The sequence below is a fragment of the Lentinula edodes genome, assembly GCF_021015755.1.
Source record: "Lentinula edodes strain Le(Bin) 0899 ss11 chromosome Unknown C8R40scaffold_67, whole genome shotgun sequence".
NCBI lineage: Eukaryota > Fungi > Basidiomycota > Agaricomycetes > Agaricales > Omphalotaceae > Lentinula > Lentinula edodes.
The window spans coordinates 169,699-187,892 of NW_025764373.1; the positions used below are offsets into that span (position 1 = coordinate 169,699).

The following is an 18,194-nucleotide window of genomic DNA, read 5'->3' on the forward strand; positions in this document are numbered from 1 at the left end:
CGAAGATTCTCTCGGTAATCTGAAGATGAAGGAAACCGAGAACATCCGGAAATACAATATCCGGTTCAACACCCTGGCTGCTAGTACCAACTGGGATTCTGCTGCCCTGAAATGGGCTTATGGACGAGGCTTAGCTGAACGCATCAAGGACGAAATGGCGCGTTTGCCCGAGCCGGCGACTCTCGCCGATTATCGTCAAGAAGTTCTTCGTATTGACAATCGTTATTGGAAACGCGAGGAAACTAGAAAGCGTGAGGCTGGTAAGCCTTTTGTTGCTCGGAACCCGAAGAAGGGTTCCTCGGACTTTAAGACTGGTTCTACTAACCAGCAAAACAACTCTCAGCCATCTGGCTCTTCGGCGCCGTTCACGCCGAAGCCTAAACCCTTCTCTGGTGGTAAGCCTAACACCAATGGTAAGCCCCAGAACTCTTCGAATTCCGGCCAATCCGGCGGTCAGCGCCCCGCGTTCAACCATCTTGGTGCAGATGGGAAAGTCCTTCCCTCTGAGAAGGAAAGAAGGATGAAGAACAACCTTTGTCTCTTCTGCGGTGGTAAGCATCAGATTGCCGACTGCAACAAGCGAAAGGCCCGAGAATCGAAGGGCCGCGCTGCCGAGGTTGAAGAAACCCCCGAAGCAACCATTGAGGTTGTTGAAGAGGATTCGGAAAACTAATCCGCAGCTCTTGTTCCCCGGTACGAAACGGGAGCTGCGTTGATCAGGTTCGTACCTCACCTGGGGAGTTATATCTCAACGCGTCCGCTCTTTCTTCCATTGAACGCTCTCTTGTAATTTCGTTAACTACTGAATTCTCGTTATCCGATTCGGCCGCGCCGGCCGAACCCATCTCTGCTCTTCTCAAATTTCCTACTCTTGTTGATTCTGGTTCTACTGACTCTTTCATCGATACTCGTTATGTTTCTCAGAACTCTATTCCTACGACCAAAATTTCTCCTGTTAATCTTCGTCTCTTTGATGGTTCATTGTCTTCTAAACCCATTACCGATATGGCGAATATCGCCGTTCGGTTCCCTTCCGGCGAGCTGCTTCTATTACCCTTTTATGTTACACATTTAGATTCATCCTGTAAAGCAGTATTAGGTTACAGTTTCTTATCCCGCTACAATCCGTTGATTGACTGGGCATCTCGAAACATTACGTTCCGTAACACTTCACATCTTGATTCTCCACAGACGTCTGTGCCTTCTGCCGTCAACACTGTTGATGCAAAGGTCGCTGTTCCGCTACCGGAACTTCCGCCGTCGGTTTCACCGACAATTCTGGAGACCCCTCCTGGGGACTCACCTCGCTCTCGCTCTCGCTCCCGCTCTCGGACTTTACGGGCCAAGCCCCTTTCGTCCAAATTCCCCTACGAACCCATCTATTCTTACCCTACGGTCTCTCAATTCGCTGCTCAACTGGAAACTCCCGACATTGCACTTGTCAGTGCTGCAGTCTTTAACAGGGCTTGCAAGGACGCTGGTATGGAACCCATCTTACTTCGTGCTATCCACTCAGAGGTCGCGGCCCGCGCCGCCGACCGCTCTTCCACCACTCCTACTGTCCCTCCACTCCATCCTTCTATCCCAGAAGAGTACGCGGAGTTTGCAGACGTCTTCGACGAGATTGCTGCAGATTCACTTCCTGAACACAGACCTTACGACCTGAAGATTGACTTGGAAGAGGGCGCTTCGCCGCCTCTCGGCCGTATTTATCCTTTGTCTGAAAAGGAGCTAGTCGCCCTTAAAGACTTTATTGACAAACAGCTGGCTACTGGTGCCATTACCCCATCATCCTCTCCTCACGGCGCTCCGGTCCTTTTTGTCCCGAAGAAAGACGGCAAACTTCGCCTTTGCGTCGATTTCCGTGGACTCAATCGTATCACCAAAAAGGATCGTTACCCACTTCCACTCATTTCAGATCTTCTCGACGCTCCGAAAAGAGCTAAAATATACACCAAATTGGATCTCGCTCACGCTTATCATCTAGTCAGAATCGCTGAAGGTGACGAATGGAAAACCACCTTTCGGACCCGCTACGGCTCTTACGAATGGAAGGTCATGCCGTTCGGCCTTACGAACGCCCCTGCGGCTTTCCAGCGGTTTGTTAATGACATCTTCTCTGACATGCTCGATGTCTGCGTCATCGTCTATCTTGACGATATTCTGATCTACTCTGATACACCAGAAGAACACCGAGAACACGTTAAGGAAGTTCTTCAGCGGTTACGGAAACATCGGCTTTACGCGAACCCCGAGAAGTGCGAATTCAATATGGATACTGTTGAGTATTTGGGTTATATTCTTTCTCCCGACGGATTGACTATGTCCAAGGAGAAAGTTCAGACAGTTCTAGAGTGGCCGGTCCCGAGGAAGGTTAAGGACATCCAGTCCTTCCTGGGTTTTGCAAACTTCTATCGTCGTTTTATTTATAATTATAGTGATATCGTTGTGCCGATGACTCGGCTTACCCGAAAAGGCGCTTCCTGGATCTGGGACAGCAGCTGTCAAGAGGCCTTCGAAAATCTCAAAATCGCTTTCACTTCTGCGCCGATACTGGCCCATTGGGAGCCGAATCGCCCACTTATCGTGGAGACCGACGCTTCCGATTACGCCATTGCGGCTATTCTTTCCATCCAATATGCTGACGGTGAAATTCATCCTCTAGCCTTCCTTTCCAGAACGCTTCATGCGGCGGAACTCAACTACGATACCCACGACAAAGAGCTACTGGCCATCTTCGAGGCCTTTAAAGCTTGGCGTCATTATCTGGAAGGTTCGGGTGATCCGGTGGACGTCGTCACCGATCACAAGAATCTTGAGTATTTCTCTACTACCAAGGTTCTTACACGCCGACAGGTCCGATGGTCTGAATTTTTACATCAATTTAATATGGTCATTCGCTTCCGACCGGGGAAACTCGGCGAGAAACCTGATTCGATAACTAGACGCTGGGACGTCTACCCTAAAGAGGGGGATATCGGCTACGCCCAAGTGAACCCTCATAACTTTCGTCCTATCTTTACTAACGAACAACTCACTGCGTCTCTTCGAGCTACCTTTCTGGAAGGTCCGGCTTTACGAGCCTCGATTATCATGGATATCGAAGCTTTACACCAAGCTATCATTCTCGCCCTTCCCGCCGATCCGAGCTCCGTTGCTGGTTTGGAACTTGCAAAAGATCCTTCCAATGAACGTTGGAGCTTAGGTAGCGACAAGCTACTACGCCTTGACGACCGTATTTATGTTCCTAATCACGGCGATCTTCGCCTTCAAGTACTTCGCTATTTCCATGATCATCCACTTTCCGGCCATTTCGGCCAGAACCGCACTCTGGAAGCTGTACGTCGTCAATACACCTGGCCCAAGGTCAGAGACTTTGTTCGTGACTACGTTACCTCTTGCACTATCTGTGGTCGCAATAAGCCCCGCCGTCACCGGCCTTACGGCTTGTTGAAACCTTTACCGGTTCCGGTTCGGCCATGGGATTCCATCTCCATGGACTTCATTGAGCAACTACCAATGTCGAATGGCTATACAGCTATCCTAGTCGTCGTGGATCGATCTTCCAAACAAGCTATATTTATTCCAACTCACGACACCATTACTTCCGAACAATTAGCTGAGCTTTTTGTTATTCACGTCTTCTCTAAGCATGGTGTCCCTAATCATGTTACTTCCGATCGTGGTTCCGAATTTGTTTCGGCGTTTTTCCGGGCTCTCGGTAAAGCGCTCTCCATGGAACTTCACTATACCTCTGGATATCATCCGGAAGCCGACGGGCAAACTGAGCGTGTCAACCAGACTCTCGAGCAGTACATCAGGATTTATTGTTCCTACCAACAAGATGACTGGTCGCCTCTACTTCCGATCGCCGAGTTCGCCTATAATAACGCTCCCAATGCTTCCACTGGTATTACTCCATTCTTCGCTAACAAAGGATACCACCCAAATATCACCGTTCGGCCCGAGGTCGACATGAAGTCTGATCTAGCCAGAGACTTCGTCGTCAATCTCGATGAACTCCACGTCTTCCTTCGAGAGGAAATCCTTTTAGCTCAGTCTCGTTACAAGGAACAAGCTGACAGGAAAAGAATCTCGCACCCGGAGTTCCCGATCGGCTCCGAAGTATTCGTTCTTGCTAAGCACATTCGTTCTACTCGTCCTACTGAAAAATTCTCAGAAAAATATCTTGGTCCTTTCAAGGTCATCAGTCGACCTGGTACTTTGTCTTACGAGCTCAAGCTCCCAGACTATCTTCGCCGCATTCATCCGGTTTTCCACGTCTCACAGCTGGAGCCGGTTACGCCGAATCCTTTCCCGAATCGTACTCAATCTCCTCCACCTCCAATTGAAGTTGATGGGGAAGAGGAGTACAACGTTGCCGAAATCCTCGACTCCAAGCTGGACAGAAGGTATAAACGTTGTCCTCTACGTTATTACATTCGGTGGGCCGGTTATGAAGGTACCGACGATGAGTTCTCTTGGGTTGCTGCTGATGAATTACATGCTGACGAACTTGTACCGGCGTTCCACGCCCGATACCCTCACAAACCTGGACCTTGATCACAAAAAATCATTTTATTCCATTTCCCTTTTTCACCGCGCTCCGCCGAAGTCTACTTTGTGCGTTTAGAGGATAAACACGATGATAGCAAATTGAGTGTTTATCTCCTTTTTCTTAATTACTTACATTCTTCTTCGAACTATTTGCACTTATATTTCATTCATACTTATACTATTTACACTTCGAACTAATTATTTCTTACGCCGCTTCGCGGCCCATTCGCTTTCCGATCTCAAATCGAGTTAACATTTTTTATATATACAAAGACCAAACAACAAAGAAAATTGTACAACGAGGGCAGGGCGACAAGAAGTATACAAGAAGAGGCCGAAGGCCGATGTCCGATGTCCGATGTTACTCTACTCCGCCCTCTCCTTCCCTTTCTCCGACCGGGCCTTCTTCGGCGCCGGTTCTCCCTCCTCCTCTCCTTCTCCATCCTCTTCTTCTTCCATCCTCCTATCCTCTTCCTCCTCCTCACTATCCACGGCCCTTCGCCTCTTCTTCGGCAGCCGCGAAGGCCCTGGTTCCGGCATCTCCGGTGGCGTTTTCCTCCTTCTCGCGGCGTCCGTCATCAACCAGTCCAATTTGCGGTTGATATGGCGGTTGTAGGTGTTGTCCTTCAACTGGCCCTCTCGAAGCTGCCGGTTGTCTGCCAGCAGTTGAGCCATTTGGCTCTCCAAGATCGCCAGGCGCTCGCCGATCGGTTGTCCTCCCCCCTCTCGCTTCACCGTCGAAGGACGCCCGGAGTACGAGCATCTGACCTTTGCGTCGTGACAGGGTTTACAAATAATTGAACTCCTCTTGCCAGCCTGCATCTGGCAAGGGATCTTCTTGTTCCTGCATCGTTCGCAGGGAACTCTTTCATCTTCGTCGTCGTCGTCGTCGTCGCCGTCACCGCCGTCGTCGGGGTCCCCTCCAACAGGCTACAAACAAGACCAGGAATGTTAGTTAAGGTTACTGTCGAAAACTTACGATTACTCACCTGGGCCTTGGTTTTGCCTTTCCCCTTTTCCCTTCGAATTTCCACCACTGGTCGTCGTAGGGAAACCGAACTTCCTCCTGGAGAGGAACCCCGCTGACTTCGAGCGGTGGCCGCCGCCGCCATTACCCTCCGGCGCTCCTCCAACTCCCGAGCTGCCGCCTCCTTCTGCCTCTGCGCTTCCTCAGCAGCTTTCCTAGCTGCCTCTTCCTCGGCCTTCTTCCTCGCCGCCGCCGCCGCTTTCCTTGCCTTCATCCTGCGGACCTTCTCCTCCGCCCGCCGGATAGCCTCATCGTCGTCTTCTTCCAACTCCTCCTCGTCGTTGTCGACAGGGTCGGCGGGTGGTGGAATTGTTGTTCGGGACCTCGAAGGCCCAGCGGTAGTAGCGGAAGTGAGGGTGGTAGTGGTGGTACGGCTAGCGGACATTTTTTGGACTTAGAAGTTTTGGGAACTTGGGTCCTACCGGCGAAACTCTGGGCCTTTTATACGGCAAAACTGCGCACGGACCAGCGAAAATTTTCCTTCGAATTGTACTTGGTGTACGGTGAACCGAAAATTTTCACTGATGACTAACGCCATTTCCCGGTACTAACGGCTTTCGAAAATTTTCCTGCTGACTGATAGGCCAAATCCCCGATCCTGACGGCCTTCAAAATTTTTCCTTGGTGACTAACCAACTACCGGTATTAATGGCTTTCGAGGGCTCAAGCCTAAGAGGGGGATACTGTCAAGTCCATGCCACGGGCCTCCATTCCGCCGCTCGGTATTCCGAAGATCTGCTCTTATTGTAATCTCTTCCTATTGTTCTTTCTCGCTACACATATCCTTTCGTTCTAGTCTCTCATTATTGTCTTTTACTCTTTCGTGCTAGTCTCTCCTTATTGTCTTTTACTCTACCCTGCAGGTACTACTCGTATAGCTCCTAGTAGTTAGTCTAGCGCTCCGCACCGATGCGCCGTTCCGTAGATATAAATACTGCCTGTACGCTACTGTAGTTCCTCAGTTTAATTATCAACTTAGATCAACTTAGATCTCCCTTCTCAACTGAGCTCTTCTCTAAGTCTTCTGGCTCAACGCCTTGAAGTACGTCCTCCTTGACCTTAGGACTTTAACGTCCTCTGGTCCGCTCCTCGTCATCGGCGATACCGCCGCTCCGACCTGGCTGCTACTTAGCTCCTCTCTCTCTACTCTCGCTCTCCGGGGACTAACGGCGTAACGGCGGTGTTGTTAATAGCTTCACTACTGTCCCACTCGTCTTCCGCACTTAGACACCCTGTGGCCTTGGCACGGTTACACGGTGTACATGATCTTAACACATTCCTCTCAATCTGAACTATTCTTAGGTCATTCCTGTCCTCGGTCGCAGTTTCTGTAGCTCCCTTCGAGCTCCAGCTTGCTCCTAGCATGCTACAACATAAATCTTTTATACCAAACCTACTCTTAAGACCAATTCTGACCCAGGTCTTACACAGAGTGACTTAGTGGAACAGGGGAGTGGAGCAACTGAGCAGAACAACAGAGCAGAGTGTAGGCAGACTGGTCCCAAGATAATGACAGAGATATATTGAGTATCATAGTCATAGGTAGTAATAAGTAAACACACACCTGGTCCTAAGATAATGACAGAGAGGTCAAGATAAGGGACCAGGCTGTGGGGGTTGGGCTACATATACATAATCTGGTCTGCAAGAAACAACAATGTAATACTGTACAGTTCAGGGAAAAGGAAGGTGGGTCAGGTGGATCAGTAATCAATGGGGGATTGACAGCAATGGAATGTGATTGTGATAGAATGATGTATTATACAAGTAAAGGCATCAAGACGGTGAGAAAGGAAAATAATAGGGGCTGTGTACTTCATGACACTGAGTTGAATTGTATTGATTTCTTGTGACTGGCATGGGATATCACGGGACTGTAACTCTGTCACAATTGTTTTTTCTCATCTCACAGCATCTCACTCAGTTGTTACTCCATAGATACTGTAGTTTATGTAAATTTGCTTTTATTTTGTTCTTAAAAAACATTCAATGTTGGCACCTGAAAGGCGCCCCATTTTTTTGATTCCATAATATTTAATAACCCCCAAGAAAGGAGCTGAGTTTTTGCCATGCACGGTGGTGCAGTGGCCTGCAATCACATGTTCAAAGAAACAAGATACTGAAGCAGAAATTACTGATTAGACATTGTCCTTGCACAGTTGACATTTAGCTTAAACTCGAGATGACTAGGCACAATAGCTCTACCTTGCAGGGAAGCGTGTACCCATATTAGGAAATTTGAACATACAGCATTAAGCCTTAGTCATACATGTATTCTGCAAACAGCGAGTGCGGATGAAGAGGAATAGAAGGCTATCGAAAGTAGAATCTGTTCCAGAACTGGGTTCATTGAGACCTTCATAGGCAGACGTAATACATGATGACCGTTGGGATCATAGCGGTAAGACTTTGAAGATCTTCTCTGCCGTAGTGGATCTTGGTCCTGTACATAGTCTTGTCCGTGCGGTTGTCCGGCATTCTCAACCACTCTTAACCTGACTGTGTAAATGTCACTACATATAATCAAGGTCGTATACGTACTCCCAGGGCTTTGAAGATCTGACCCACACATGAAAGCGGCAACAAAGTTGAAACGTTTGCAGGGTGCACGGGCATTCTTGAACCATTTAAGTCCGAATTTGTTTAAGTTTATCAATGCTCGTATTACCACGCTTGCTCTCTTGGTTATAGGGAAATAGCAGACATCGACAGCGTTGTACATTGCATTGGCCGTGGACTCAAAACAAATGTTCACCCTTGCACTCTTGGTAGTAGTGGTAAGGCTGTGAGTTTTACGATTTATCAAAATCATTATTTGTGATCCTGTTGCTCTTCCCGCTACGGGATAACAAATTTCTTCCAACTTAGATGCAGAGCGTAGATGCCTCTAATCATCCTCCACATCCCCGACGTTTCTGAACTCTGCGGGTTTCCCGTGGGCTTTCAATCACTAATTGCTACCCCTTTCCGACGATAAACTCATCATGTAACAGGTCATCTCCCGGTTAATTTTATACGAGAAGCACATTCCCGGACTTTTGGCCCTTTCTCCGTCCCGTCATTCCTTTCCGAGTTTCTCGTGGGACGCCATCTCACTGCATCTGATGGGAGCTGCTCTATAGCAGCAGTATAACACTATATATAAGTTTCGTCTCTTTTCTGACCTACTTTTACACCTCTCGCTCATTGCGATCTGACTACATAGGTATATTACTTGCTCGACAGCCAGAAGATGCCCCACCTTCCTTCTCCCCGAATAGCACCAGTCTCTGTTCGCATTACGATCATTGGCGCTAGTATCACTGGACTTGCAACAGCATGTGTGTTGCGGAGGTCAGGACACAAGGTATTAGTAGTAGAGAAAGGCGATGGAACGTTCAGAGTACGTATGTCAGTATAATCTCCCTTATTAAGACTCACTTTACGCCCAGAGCCCAGGCATTATTCCGTGAATGTCACGAACCTTCAGGAAGAGGAGGATGAAGAACTGATTTTTCCCTTCTCAGATCCCCGCCGAATATGACTCGAGTCCTACAGCGATGGGGCCTTCAATCATATCTTGCGAAATCAGGGATGGTAGTCGACCAGTTCCGGTTTCTAGAAGGTTAGTCGCCTAACATTCCAGTTTCTATTTGTAATGTTGACCAGAGCGTTCTACTTTCAGGTCAGAGCGGTAAAACCATTGGAGTATTGAAACTCTACGAGGAGCTTTTGAAAGACCTCATGGCAGATTTCTTGCTAATACAGGTGAGCACGAACTTCGCTCTCTTTCTCGTTCTGTGTTGATGAATTCTCACAGCACGGAGACCTTATATCTACCTTCCAAGATATAGCACGTCGAGAAGGAGTCGAGATTCGATATAACACACCCGTTGTGAAAGTCGAACGTGTTCCTCTTGCAGCCCTCTTGGAAAACGGAGATATTGTGTACTCCGACCTCATCGTTGGTGCAGATGGTCCGTTAAGGAGTATCAGTCGAGATGCCGTCCTACTACGCCAGATTGAAGAATTACCCACTCAACATGTGTGTTTCTCGTTTTCCGTATCATTGAGCGACCTGCAAGCCGATAATGAATTGGAAGGAATGTGCGAACAACGCAATGTAAGTGCCGTTCAATGCTTACAGAAAATTAATCCTAACCTTGTAATTCAGTGGAATATGTGGCTCGGTGACGGATTCGTGATCTACGGGGCATGCCATGTGTGTGCTTCGCTTTCGTCGGATTTTTTCTCGTGTACTCAATTCGCCCATTTATTAGAGGGAAAGAAACAGATATTTTCTTTGCATCACCACTGAGATGGACGGAGATATGACTGAATATCAGGGAAATTGGACCAAACAATATCCCGTTGACCGCTTCGATTTAAGATTGGACCGCTTCGATCCTCGGTAAGTATAGAGTGCAATAATGAAGCAACGCACACTCACATTTCTTTCTATGTAGTATCCAGAAGCTCCTTCAAATGGCGGGAGTCGTTATTCCGACTTGTCATGTATTCATCCCAGAGCCAGAAAACCTGATATGTGACCTCGACAAAGTAATATTGGCTGGCCAATCTGCTCATCCGACCATGGTGTGTTTTACTTTACCTTCAATGTATCCTTCGTGTATAATATAAACCCCAGCCCGACGGAATGCATTCAACCGCAATGTGCATAGAGGACATCGATGCCCTTGACTATCTCCTGACTCGTATTAAACATGTCGATGAAATTCCTCGTGTTCTTTCCGCTCATGAAGAGCTTCGCATGGAGCGATGTACTCACGCCAGAGATTGGGAATTGAGAAAACTTCAAATGTTCACTCTTAATCACGGAGAGGATCGGGAGCTGCGAGACGCGAAAATCCGGTGTCTATCTGAATGCGAAGACATGGAGGAAAAGGAATACGCTTTCAATGATCTATGGGGCGAGGAGGTGGACTTTTATGCCTACGATCCTATAGAACAAGCTGACAACTGGTGGAGTATGTATGGGACGGTGATCTCGCGACGGACTCAGATTACAGGACCTTCATAGTCCCGGGACCTCCAACTTTTTCCCACTCAAATCAACAGTAGAAATCCCATCGCATACATAACATAAGTACCCCATCCGCATATTTATTTGCATTCACCGTAGTAGATATCTCATTTTATACAAGACGTCGTAGCTCAATTCGCTATCTGAACAAGCAAACGCCAGTGTGCCACTGGCAATTTCCAGCTCCTCACATTTGGTTCGCCTCGATTCGTCTGCTATGAACATCTCTTGGCGGGAAATTACATCATATTGTCCGTCTACATCCCAGTTCTGATTGTCAACGAGCGATAGGAAATTTCTAAGTACCTCGAATCCGAGGGAGATATGTATGCAAAAAAACTCAAGTCCTCGGGGAGTTTGATAGCAAAGTAGATACCAGTGAGATCCCGGAAGAACAGCGCCTTCATCTCTTGGATCATGATCTATGTCCTGAGTTTGCATACGAGCGATTCCCACCGCGATGTTCGTCGCTCGCCGAGCCCGAATCAAGGTGATTCAGGGAGCTAGGGGCAACCAGAATCTAGAGGTACCTGAAAGGCACTTCATCCAACGTCCGGAGCTGCTTGGGTGCAAACAGGACCCCCGACAACCCTCCAATGTGTGTTGGACTGGTACTCCGTATGCTCAGCTTTGTCCTGTGCGACCCTTCCGGCCACCGATTCTAACTTACCCCTATATTTCTCGATTACCATATAATATTCGATACATGATTTTATACTCCCTCAGTTGTTTCTCTTATCAACTGAGGTGAGATTACTTATTTCTTTTCTTAGTCCTTAGTCTTACTCAAGTACTATAGGTTATCACTCAACAGGTATATAGATATAATATTACAGTTGTTTCTCTTATCAACTGAGGTTATCACTGTAAGACCTGGGTCAAAATAGGTCTTAGGGTAGGTTTTGGTATGTGGAGGTTTATGTTGTAGCGTGCTAGGAGCAGGCTGGAGCTCGAAGGGAGCTACGAGAACCGCGACCGAAGACGGGAATGACCTAGTAGTAGTTGGAACGACGAGATGGTGACCCTTGAGGGGTTCCTAGGAGGTCCAGGGAGGTCCCTAATGCGTAGGGAGGTTCAGGACGAGTGCGGGACCGTAAGATATTGCGTAGTAGGAGTTGTACTCGCTAGAACGTCAATATAGAGTCGAGTAGGTGGTTTATGCAACGGGGTCTCGAGGGTGTAAGCTCCCGAGAAGGGATATGCCAGGGAGGGTAGGTCCCTGGGGACTAGGTTTGAGGATGGTCGTCCTCGAGTGTGGGAGGTGGTAACGGAGGAGCAATACGTAGTTCGACGTGAGGGGTAGCTTCGACGTTACCTAGATCGAGGTCCCGAAGCTTACGAAGTAGCTAGGGAGCTCTGGGAGGTTTGGGGAAGGGTAACTCACCAAGCGGGTAGGCGTTGGGGAGCTTTAGTAATGTTCGAGGGAGCTCGGAGACTCACTCGGAAGGCTTAGACTTGAAGTGAAAGCGTATATTCGATCGTATGGACGATCAGAGAGACAATAGACAGAAGTAGAGAGAAACAGAGGTAGAGAAACAGAGAGTAGAGAGAAATCCGTATGGTTAGCAGGTACAAAGGGACAGGGACTGGACCTATGCAAAAGGGTGTGTGTTCAAAATATACCAAGCTGGGCTTCTGAACGCTCCTGGACTGATTAAATACGTATGGGGAAGTTAACAAGGAGACATGGTATGAAGCGAGCACTTAATGGGGATTCTAAGTACATGAGGATGGAATGATGGACGCATGTACGGGGTTCCAGGACCCTGTCATGGAATGATTCGGTTGAATGGAGGGGAGCTAAGGGTTGCGGGGTGGTTCTAGCGGTAAGGAGGTCTGTGGGACGTTTGAAGTGTTCTCAGGGATTCATGGAAGGGGTCTGAGGAGATCGGGAGCTATGCTAGAGAGCTTATGGGCTAAGGAATTTGGGGTGAGGCATGACAGCAAAGCGGTTCCACTAACTCCTTGTTAGGCTGATCAGTGATTATTAGGCTCTTTTCAAGCTCTTTACGTCGCACGATCATCACAACGTCCCTTCTCATATTAAGACAGAGGTATGACATGGGTTAAAGTCACGAAACTCACAGTAACGAAACAATCTTAAACTCAAGGCAGGTATTCATGAACTGCTTCCTGCAGGATCCTTTTTTGTTTTGCCAAACTTCACAAACCTTCACAAACTGCTTTATTTGCGATGTCGTCAATTCGAGTGTTCTGGGTGGCATCGGTATAGAGGGGGCAGGGAACTTGTTGATGGTGAACGTTGAACTTTCCGAAAGCTCTTGGTCAAACCCCATTTAGTCAGGAATCATCTCCGAATTGGAACAAGCATTGCATGACAACCTGGTTCGCGCCCGAGTCAGTAAACATGATTTGTACTGGATGCGAAAAGAGTACGTACGGATACGAGAAAATTTTTCTGCGAATACACAGACTGATGGTCAGGTTTTCATTATAGAAGCCATACCCCTCACACTTTCTTCTAAGATGCTCAATTGTCTAGTCCAAATATTCTACATGCAAGTAGTTTGTACCGCTCCTGAGTACAATGATCAGAAAATACGCCGTTTAGTCTTTTGCTATTTTGAAGGGTGCAAGGGTTTGCATAATTGGTGGTAAGTGGTACTTTTGTCCTTCACCCAACGCAGACCAATTTCACACCCAGGGCGCCCCCCTGATCTCGATGACATACTAGTAGGAACACCTGTACCGGTCAGTGTAGCACTAAGTATATGTGTCTTTTCAGTTCCTCAATTCATTCAGACTATATGAGCAGCCAGATGCAATAGCCTGAAGAGGACAATTGCATCTATTTTCACCCTACCGCACTTACTATGTCAAGGAGCCTGCAGATCACACAGTAAATACATCCCCGGAGTCCCTTGAACACCTTGTAACGTGAATGCTGAAGGAAACCACTCCTAGCAAACGTGAGGTAAGGTTTATGTATATTTTGATAGTGCTGAATCTCGAACTGATGCTTCTTGGCAAGAGGAATAAGGTGAGCATTGAATATATCCGTTAATTGAAGTGATCTCTTACCTGATTTCATTTTTTAATAACTTGTCTGCGCATAGGTCGCTGTTTGAGTATATGTAATGACCAATGGGTCACATAGCTATCACTCTACTAGATTGTACTCCGCGTTGTAAAAACACGGTCTGACCAGCTCCAAATATTGCTAGCAGTCAAGACATGTGTGCTGGTAAAAGTAGCTGTACCGGTGTTGGATTAAGTATCGTGTTTTGGAAGAGGATAGGGGTTTTCTAAAGAAGGTAAGTGATCATTCACCCTATCCACCCTCATCGGATCCAGGTGCAAACTGTTTAAACAGAAAAGAGTATGCAAAACGCCGAGTATATCTGTTACAATTGTCAAAAACATTGAAAACTGAGTCGGACTACCTTTGAACATCTCTAACAAATTAGTAGCAACCAGTCCAAGGTGAGTCATCTTTTTGAATGAATGAAATGACGAAGAGAGTAATAAAATCAGCTTCTACCTATAGTTTTCCCTGCTCTTGATGACCAGTATCCGTTATACTTGGCTCTGTAGGTCCCGATGGCTTTCTCTGGGCATTCTGCTTGAATGAAATCATAAGCCTGTAGACGGACACCACATAGCCTCACACAGCCGGCGATCGCGAGTGGCTGTGGACTCCGACTCAGAGCCCGGAGGCAAATATAGCTATGTATAAGGTGAAAATAAGGTGGAATCGATTTGGACATCCGACGCTCAACACCACTGGTCAACCGGTCAGCGTTAGCACTGTGCAAGTGTCTTTGTTCTTCCTTTTTCCGATTGTATTGTTCATTAATCTTTATTTTCCAAACTAGTCTTTCAACCCAAGAAAATCGACAACCTATGCATGAGCAATAAATCTGCAGGCCAAATTTATTGCCATTGTAACCTCCAAACTAACTATCTGTAAGCACCTCTTTCGTCCTTTTTCTCATCGTCAATTTTCTTTTTTTTGCAATCGTAAACTGATGAGATGATATTCTCAAAAACTCAGATTCGACACGATGTTCCTTCGACGATCCTCAGCCTTTTGCCAAATATTCTATCTGTACATCGTTTTCGCTGCTCTCCTCGGTGTGTCTCTGGTAACCAGTAGTCCCTTGGTCGCTGTGCCTCATTTGCTTGAACGGAGTGGGGGAGATCAACCCAAAATTACACGTCCACGTCAGGAGATGAAGCAACACTTCTTGTCAGCTGCAGCCCTGATACGTAGTTTTACAGAAACCTCCAAAAATGGTGATCTGGTCATCAGGCTTGGATGCAGAGAACCAGGTCAAGAGGAAAAATACATGGTCGCAAACGTTAGAATCATGAGTCTCCTTAAAAAAGACCTAAAATTCACCATTTTCTTTGGCACCATCGTTGGCTTCAGCGCTTCCAACGTGACCGTTCCCGGCGACTCGCACTAAAAAGGTCATTGTTGAACAGTCAGACATTCCGCGCTCTGATGTCTCCGAAACTGCGCAAAGTCACCACACTCCGAGAATCGACCAGGGTCGCTTGATCAAATTGGGTCCGGGCCGGGATTCAAGCCTTGTAGCTCACTTCGACCGCAACAATGCCGCGAAGAAACAATTGGTCAATACGTTTGGTGACGCTGACAAGTTGCTCTCGCACACCCAGGCCATGTTCCTCGAAGAGTACGGGTTCTCATGGGCTCATATTTTGGTTATCAATGATGACCTGGACTATATCACTGTTGCCCTGATTTGCATGCAAATGATGAAGGGCCCAGAGGGACAAGTATTGGCTCAGGGTGTTTTGGGGGAATGGCTCAAAATATACCTGGCCATGAAAGCTCTGAGGGGATCAGATAGCAGTCAATATGTTATGGCTGTAGAATGGTTGCTTGAAGGTAAATATCATCATGTAGCAGAGTCTGAACAGACTCCAACACAGTAGCGTTCGAGGTAGGACGTATTTCATAGCTAGTCTACAGTAGTCTACGGATCGCGTACAATGGTCAAATAGGTGAATAATATTGGATTTTTTTCCATTTACTTGCTTTCTATCCATCTCCGATTAGCGTAAGGCGGCCTAAGAGGAGGTTCAAAAGAAAACTCAAAAGACCAAGAAAGAAAGAAAATCCCCGAGAACCAAAACATCACCCGCTAATCAAGAGGCCCTATCCGTATTGTCCTTCTCATTTATATTTACATCTCCATTTCAACCCGTCTGAGAAATATGAGAGGGGACAAAGGCACCGAAAGAAAACGAACGTCCGTCCTCACTTACCGTGTATGTTACTTACATATATTCCTTTGCATGTTCGGTCTCTCCAGCAACTTGGGGTGATGTCCTCCTTCTCCTTCTCCCTCTTCTTCCCAGTCAGAATCCACGTGTTCCACTGTTCGTTAATTCCACTCCTCTCTCACCATCCTAAGTCCCATTCCGAAGATCCAGAGACCACTTCGCATTCGCACTGTTTCCTTCCCCAGCCATTGTCCAAGTGCTCGTTCTCGTCGCCTTTAGTAATAACACTAATATTAATGGAGCTTCATCGTCATGTCCATACTGGTCCTGTTCATTTCCGCCTCCTCTGCATGCTTACCGTACCCAGAAACATTCACATCCTCACATGCATACTCTTCTTCCGGGTTCCAATCCGCAGACATATTCCATACTCTTATGTTCTCTCCCCTCCTCGTTGACCAAGATCTCTGATGTAGGCCATAAGGGACCCACCCGTTCCTGAATCCTTCGTTTGAACATTCTACATAAGCCTACGCATCCGAGACACGACCGTCTCATAGACAGTAAGCTCCACGATAAGAAACCACAGTACGGATCATCATAACGTGTAATGGACAAACAACTTCTGGCCTGGGTAAGTGTAAGCCTGTTGGGATAATCCCGGGCATTGACGAGGTAGATCCTCCATATATCACGCTCGCGCTAGATGGTCCAGTTGCTCTTAGAAGACAAAGGAGGATCTGGCGGAGATGCAGGAGGATCTATGGGAGAAAGTAGAAGAAATCCCTGCGACGAATGCCTCCTCCGGCGAATCCGCATCTTTCACCAATTTGATCACAGAACCATCGTACTGTTCTACAGCCACGATCAATAGCTCAATCCAACCTCCACAAGCTTAGGCGACCTCTGGTTCGTACCAGAATTCTTCAACTCGGAGGAATGATTCACGGAGGTCTTCCATACTGAATTTCACGATATTGCCGATTGATTGGAGGGGAAGAGGCTTCTGGGCGGATGGAGGTTGCAGGAGGCGGTGAGCGATAGGAGTGGAGAGTTTAGGCAAGTGAGGAGGAGTCGGAGGAGTCGTTAACGGTGATGAAGATGATTGCTGTAACTGGGGTAACATTCCTTGAACGACTGTCCTAGCCTTTTCTCAATCACATCTCGATCCACAACATCGATTCTCGTGAATATCACCACCAGCAACGCCCCACCCACCTCTGTATCTCTTCCCCACTCATCTGCATCCTGCGCCCGGCCGATATCACTGACGTCGACAGTATACCCCATTGCACTGCCTCCTCGCAGTATTCATGGAAATCCTCTGGAGTCCATTCAAATTTGCATGAATTATCCGTTAGTGCCTCTTAGAGGTCAAATATCTATATGAAGAGCGATACAATCGAAGTCCTCAGTGTTGAACCAACAAAGTACTAAGTAGAAACTGAGGGATGAACGTGCGAAAAAGAATATAAGTAAGTGAAGTCACGTGAGTCCGGAATGAATCGGCAGTAATAGGGAAAGTATCTCCCAACAGTGCCGTTTGGAGACCCCTTCGGTATCGCGCTACCTGCTCTCCTGTCTACCTCACATTGGCTTAAATGTTGAATGAAATCTCAGTTGATAAGGAAAACAACTGTATAGCATTTCTATGTACCTGTTGAATGAAATCTATAGTACTTTAGTAAAGCTAGATGAAGGAAAGAAAAATAAGTAATCTCACCTCAGTTGATAAGGAAAACAACTAAGGGAGTTCAAACGGCAGTATCAAGTATATAAGGTGATTGAGTAGTAAATAGGAGTGGTCAAGTTCGGTGGCCGGAATAATAGTCACACGTACCAAAGCAAGCATACAAAGTATTAATCCAACACCCCCCCTACTGCGTATGCTGAAGGTAAAGCATCTGAATTATTCGGGCATGGATAGGTCCTGAAAGAGCTTTTGTCGTAATATCGGCAACATTCTCACCGCTACGGATCCGAACAATCTTCACGCTGTCATCTTTAACCTTCTCCCTGATGTAGTGCTCATGCATGTCGATGTGTTTGATCAAGGAATGATTCCTGGGCTCCTCCGTTAGTGATACTGAACCGAAATTATCCCCATGAATAATCGTAGGACCATTGAGTGGAAGATCAATCTCCTGAATGAATGAGCGTAGCCAGCACGCCTGTTGACAGGTTTTCGAGAGACCAATATATTCTGCTTCAACTGTAGATAGAGCCACGGATCCCTGTCTCTTTGATGCCCAAGACACCGGAGCACCACCCATGAAGAATACATAGCCTGCAGTGGATCGACGAGTTACTAAGCACGAAGCCCAATCGCTGTCCGAGTATCCGAAAGGAGCAAGGCCAAAGCCAAGGCGTTCA

The 18,194-nt window shown here is 47.2% G+C and overlaps 3 protein-coding genes across 3 annotated transcripts; 2 read left to right on the forward strand and 1 right to left on the reverse strand.

The window, feature by feature from the left end:
- Positions 1 to 8,714: 8,714 nt before the first annotated feature.
- C8R40DRAFT_1134504 (uncharacterized protein) lies at positions 8,715 to 10,794 on the forward strand. The gene is made up of 9 exons (XM_046229309.1): positions 8,715 to 8,966; positions 9,016 to 9,032; positions 9,091 to 9,188; positions 9,249 to 9,331; positions 9,384 to 9,686; positions 9,738 to 9,785; positions 9,844 to 9,974; positions 10,030 to 10,159; positions 10,212 to 10,794. The coding sequence occupies exons 1-9, from the start codon at positions 8,817 to 8,819 to the stop codon at positions 10,602 to 10,604; spliced, it is 1,353 nt and encodes a 450-aa protein (XP_046079680.1). The 5' UTR covers positions 8,715 to 8,816; the 3' UTR covers positions 10,605 to 10,794.
- Positions 10,795 to 14,632: 3,838 nt separating this feature from the next.
- Positions 14,633 to 15,530, forward strand: C8R40DRAFT_1074729 (uncharacterized protein; the record flags this gene model as incomplete). Its single annotated transcript, XM_046226755.1, has 2 exons — positions 14,633 to 15,010; positions 15,042 to 15,530. 2 exons carry the CDS (start codon positions 14,633 to 14,635, stop codon positions 15,528 to 15,530), a joined length of 867 nt encoding a protein of 288 aa, XP_046079681.1.
- A 1,012-nt stretch (positions 15,531 to 16,542) lies between these two features.
- On the reverse strand, positions 16,543 to 16,947 carry C8R40DRAFT_1177669 (uncharacterized protein; the record flags this gene model as incomplete). Its single annotated transcript, XM_046232714.1, has 2 exons — positions 16,543 to 16,671; positions 16,726 to 16,947. 2 exons carry the CDS (start codon positions 16,945 to 16,947, stop codon positions 16,543 to 16,545), a joined length of 351 nt encoding a protein of 116 aa, XP_046079682.1.
- Between the last annotated feature and the right edge of the window lie 1,247 nt (positions 16,948 to 18,194).

What these genes read in the sequence shown, in the direction of transcription:
- C8R40DRAFT_1134504 (XM_046229309.1), top strand. Translation starts at nt 8,817, where the DNA reads ATGCCCCACCTTCCTTCTCCCCGAATAGCACCAGTCTCTGTTCGCATT. An exon ending in TGATCTACGGGGCATGCCAT is followed by an intron (nt 9,786 to 9,843) that starts GTGTGTGCTTCG and finishes CCCATTTATTAG; the next exon opens with AGGGAAAGAAACAGATATTT. An exon ending in TTGGACCGCTTCGATCCTCG is followed by an intron (nt 9,975 to 10,029) that starts GTAAGTATAGAG and finishes CTTTCTATGTAG; the next exon opens with TATCCAGAAGCTCCTTCAAA.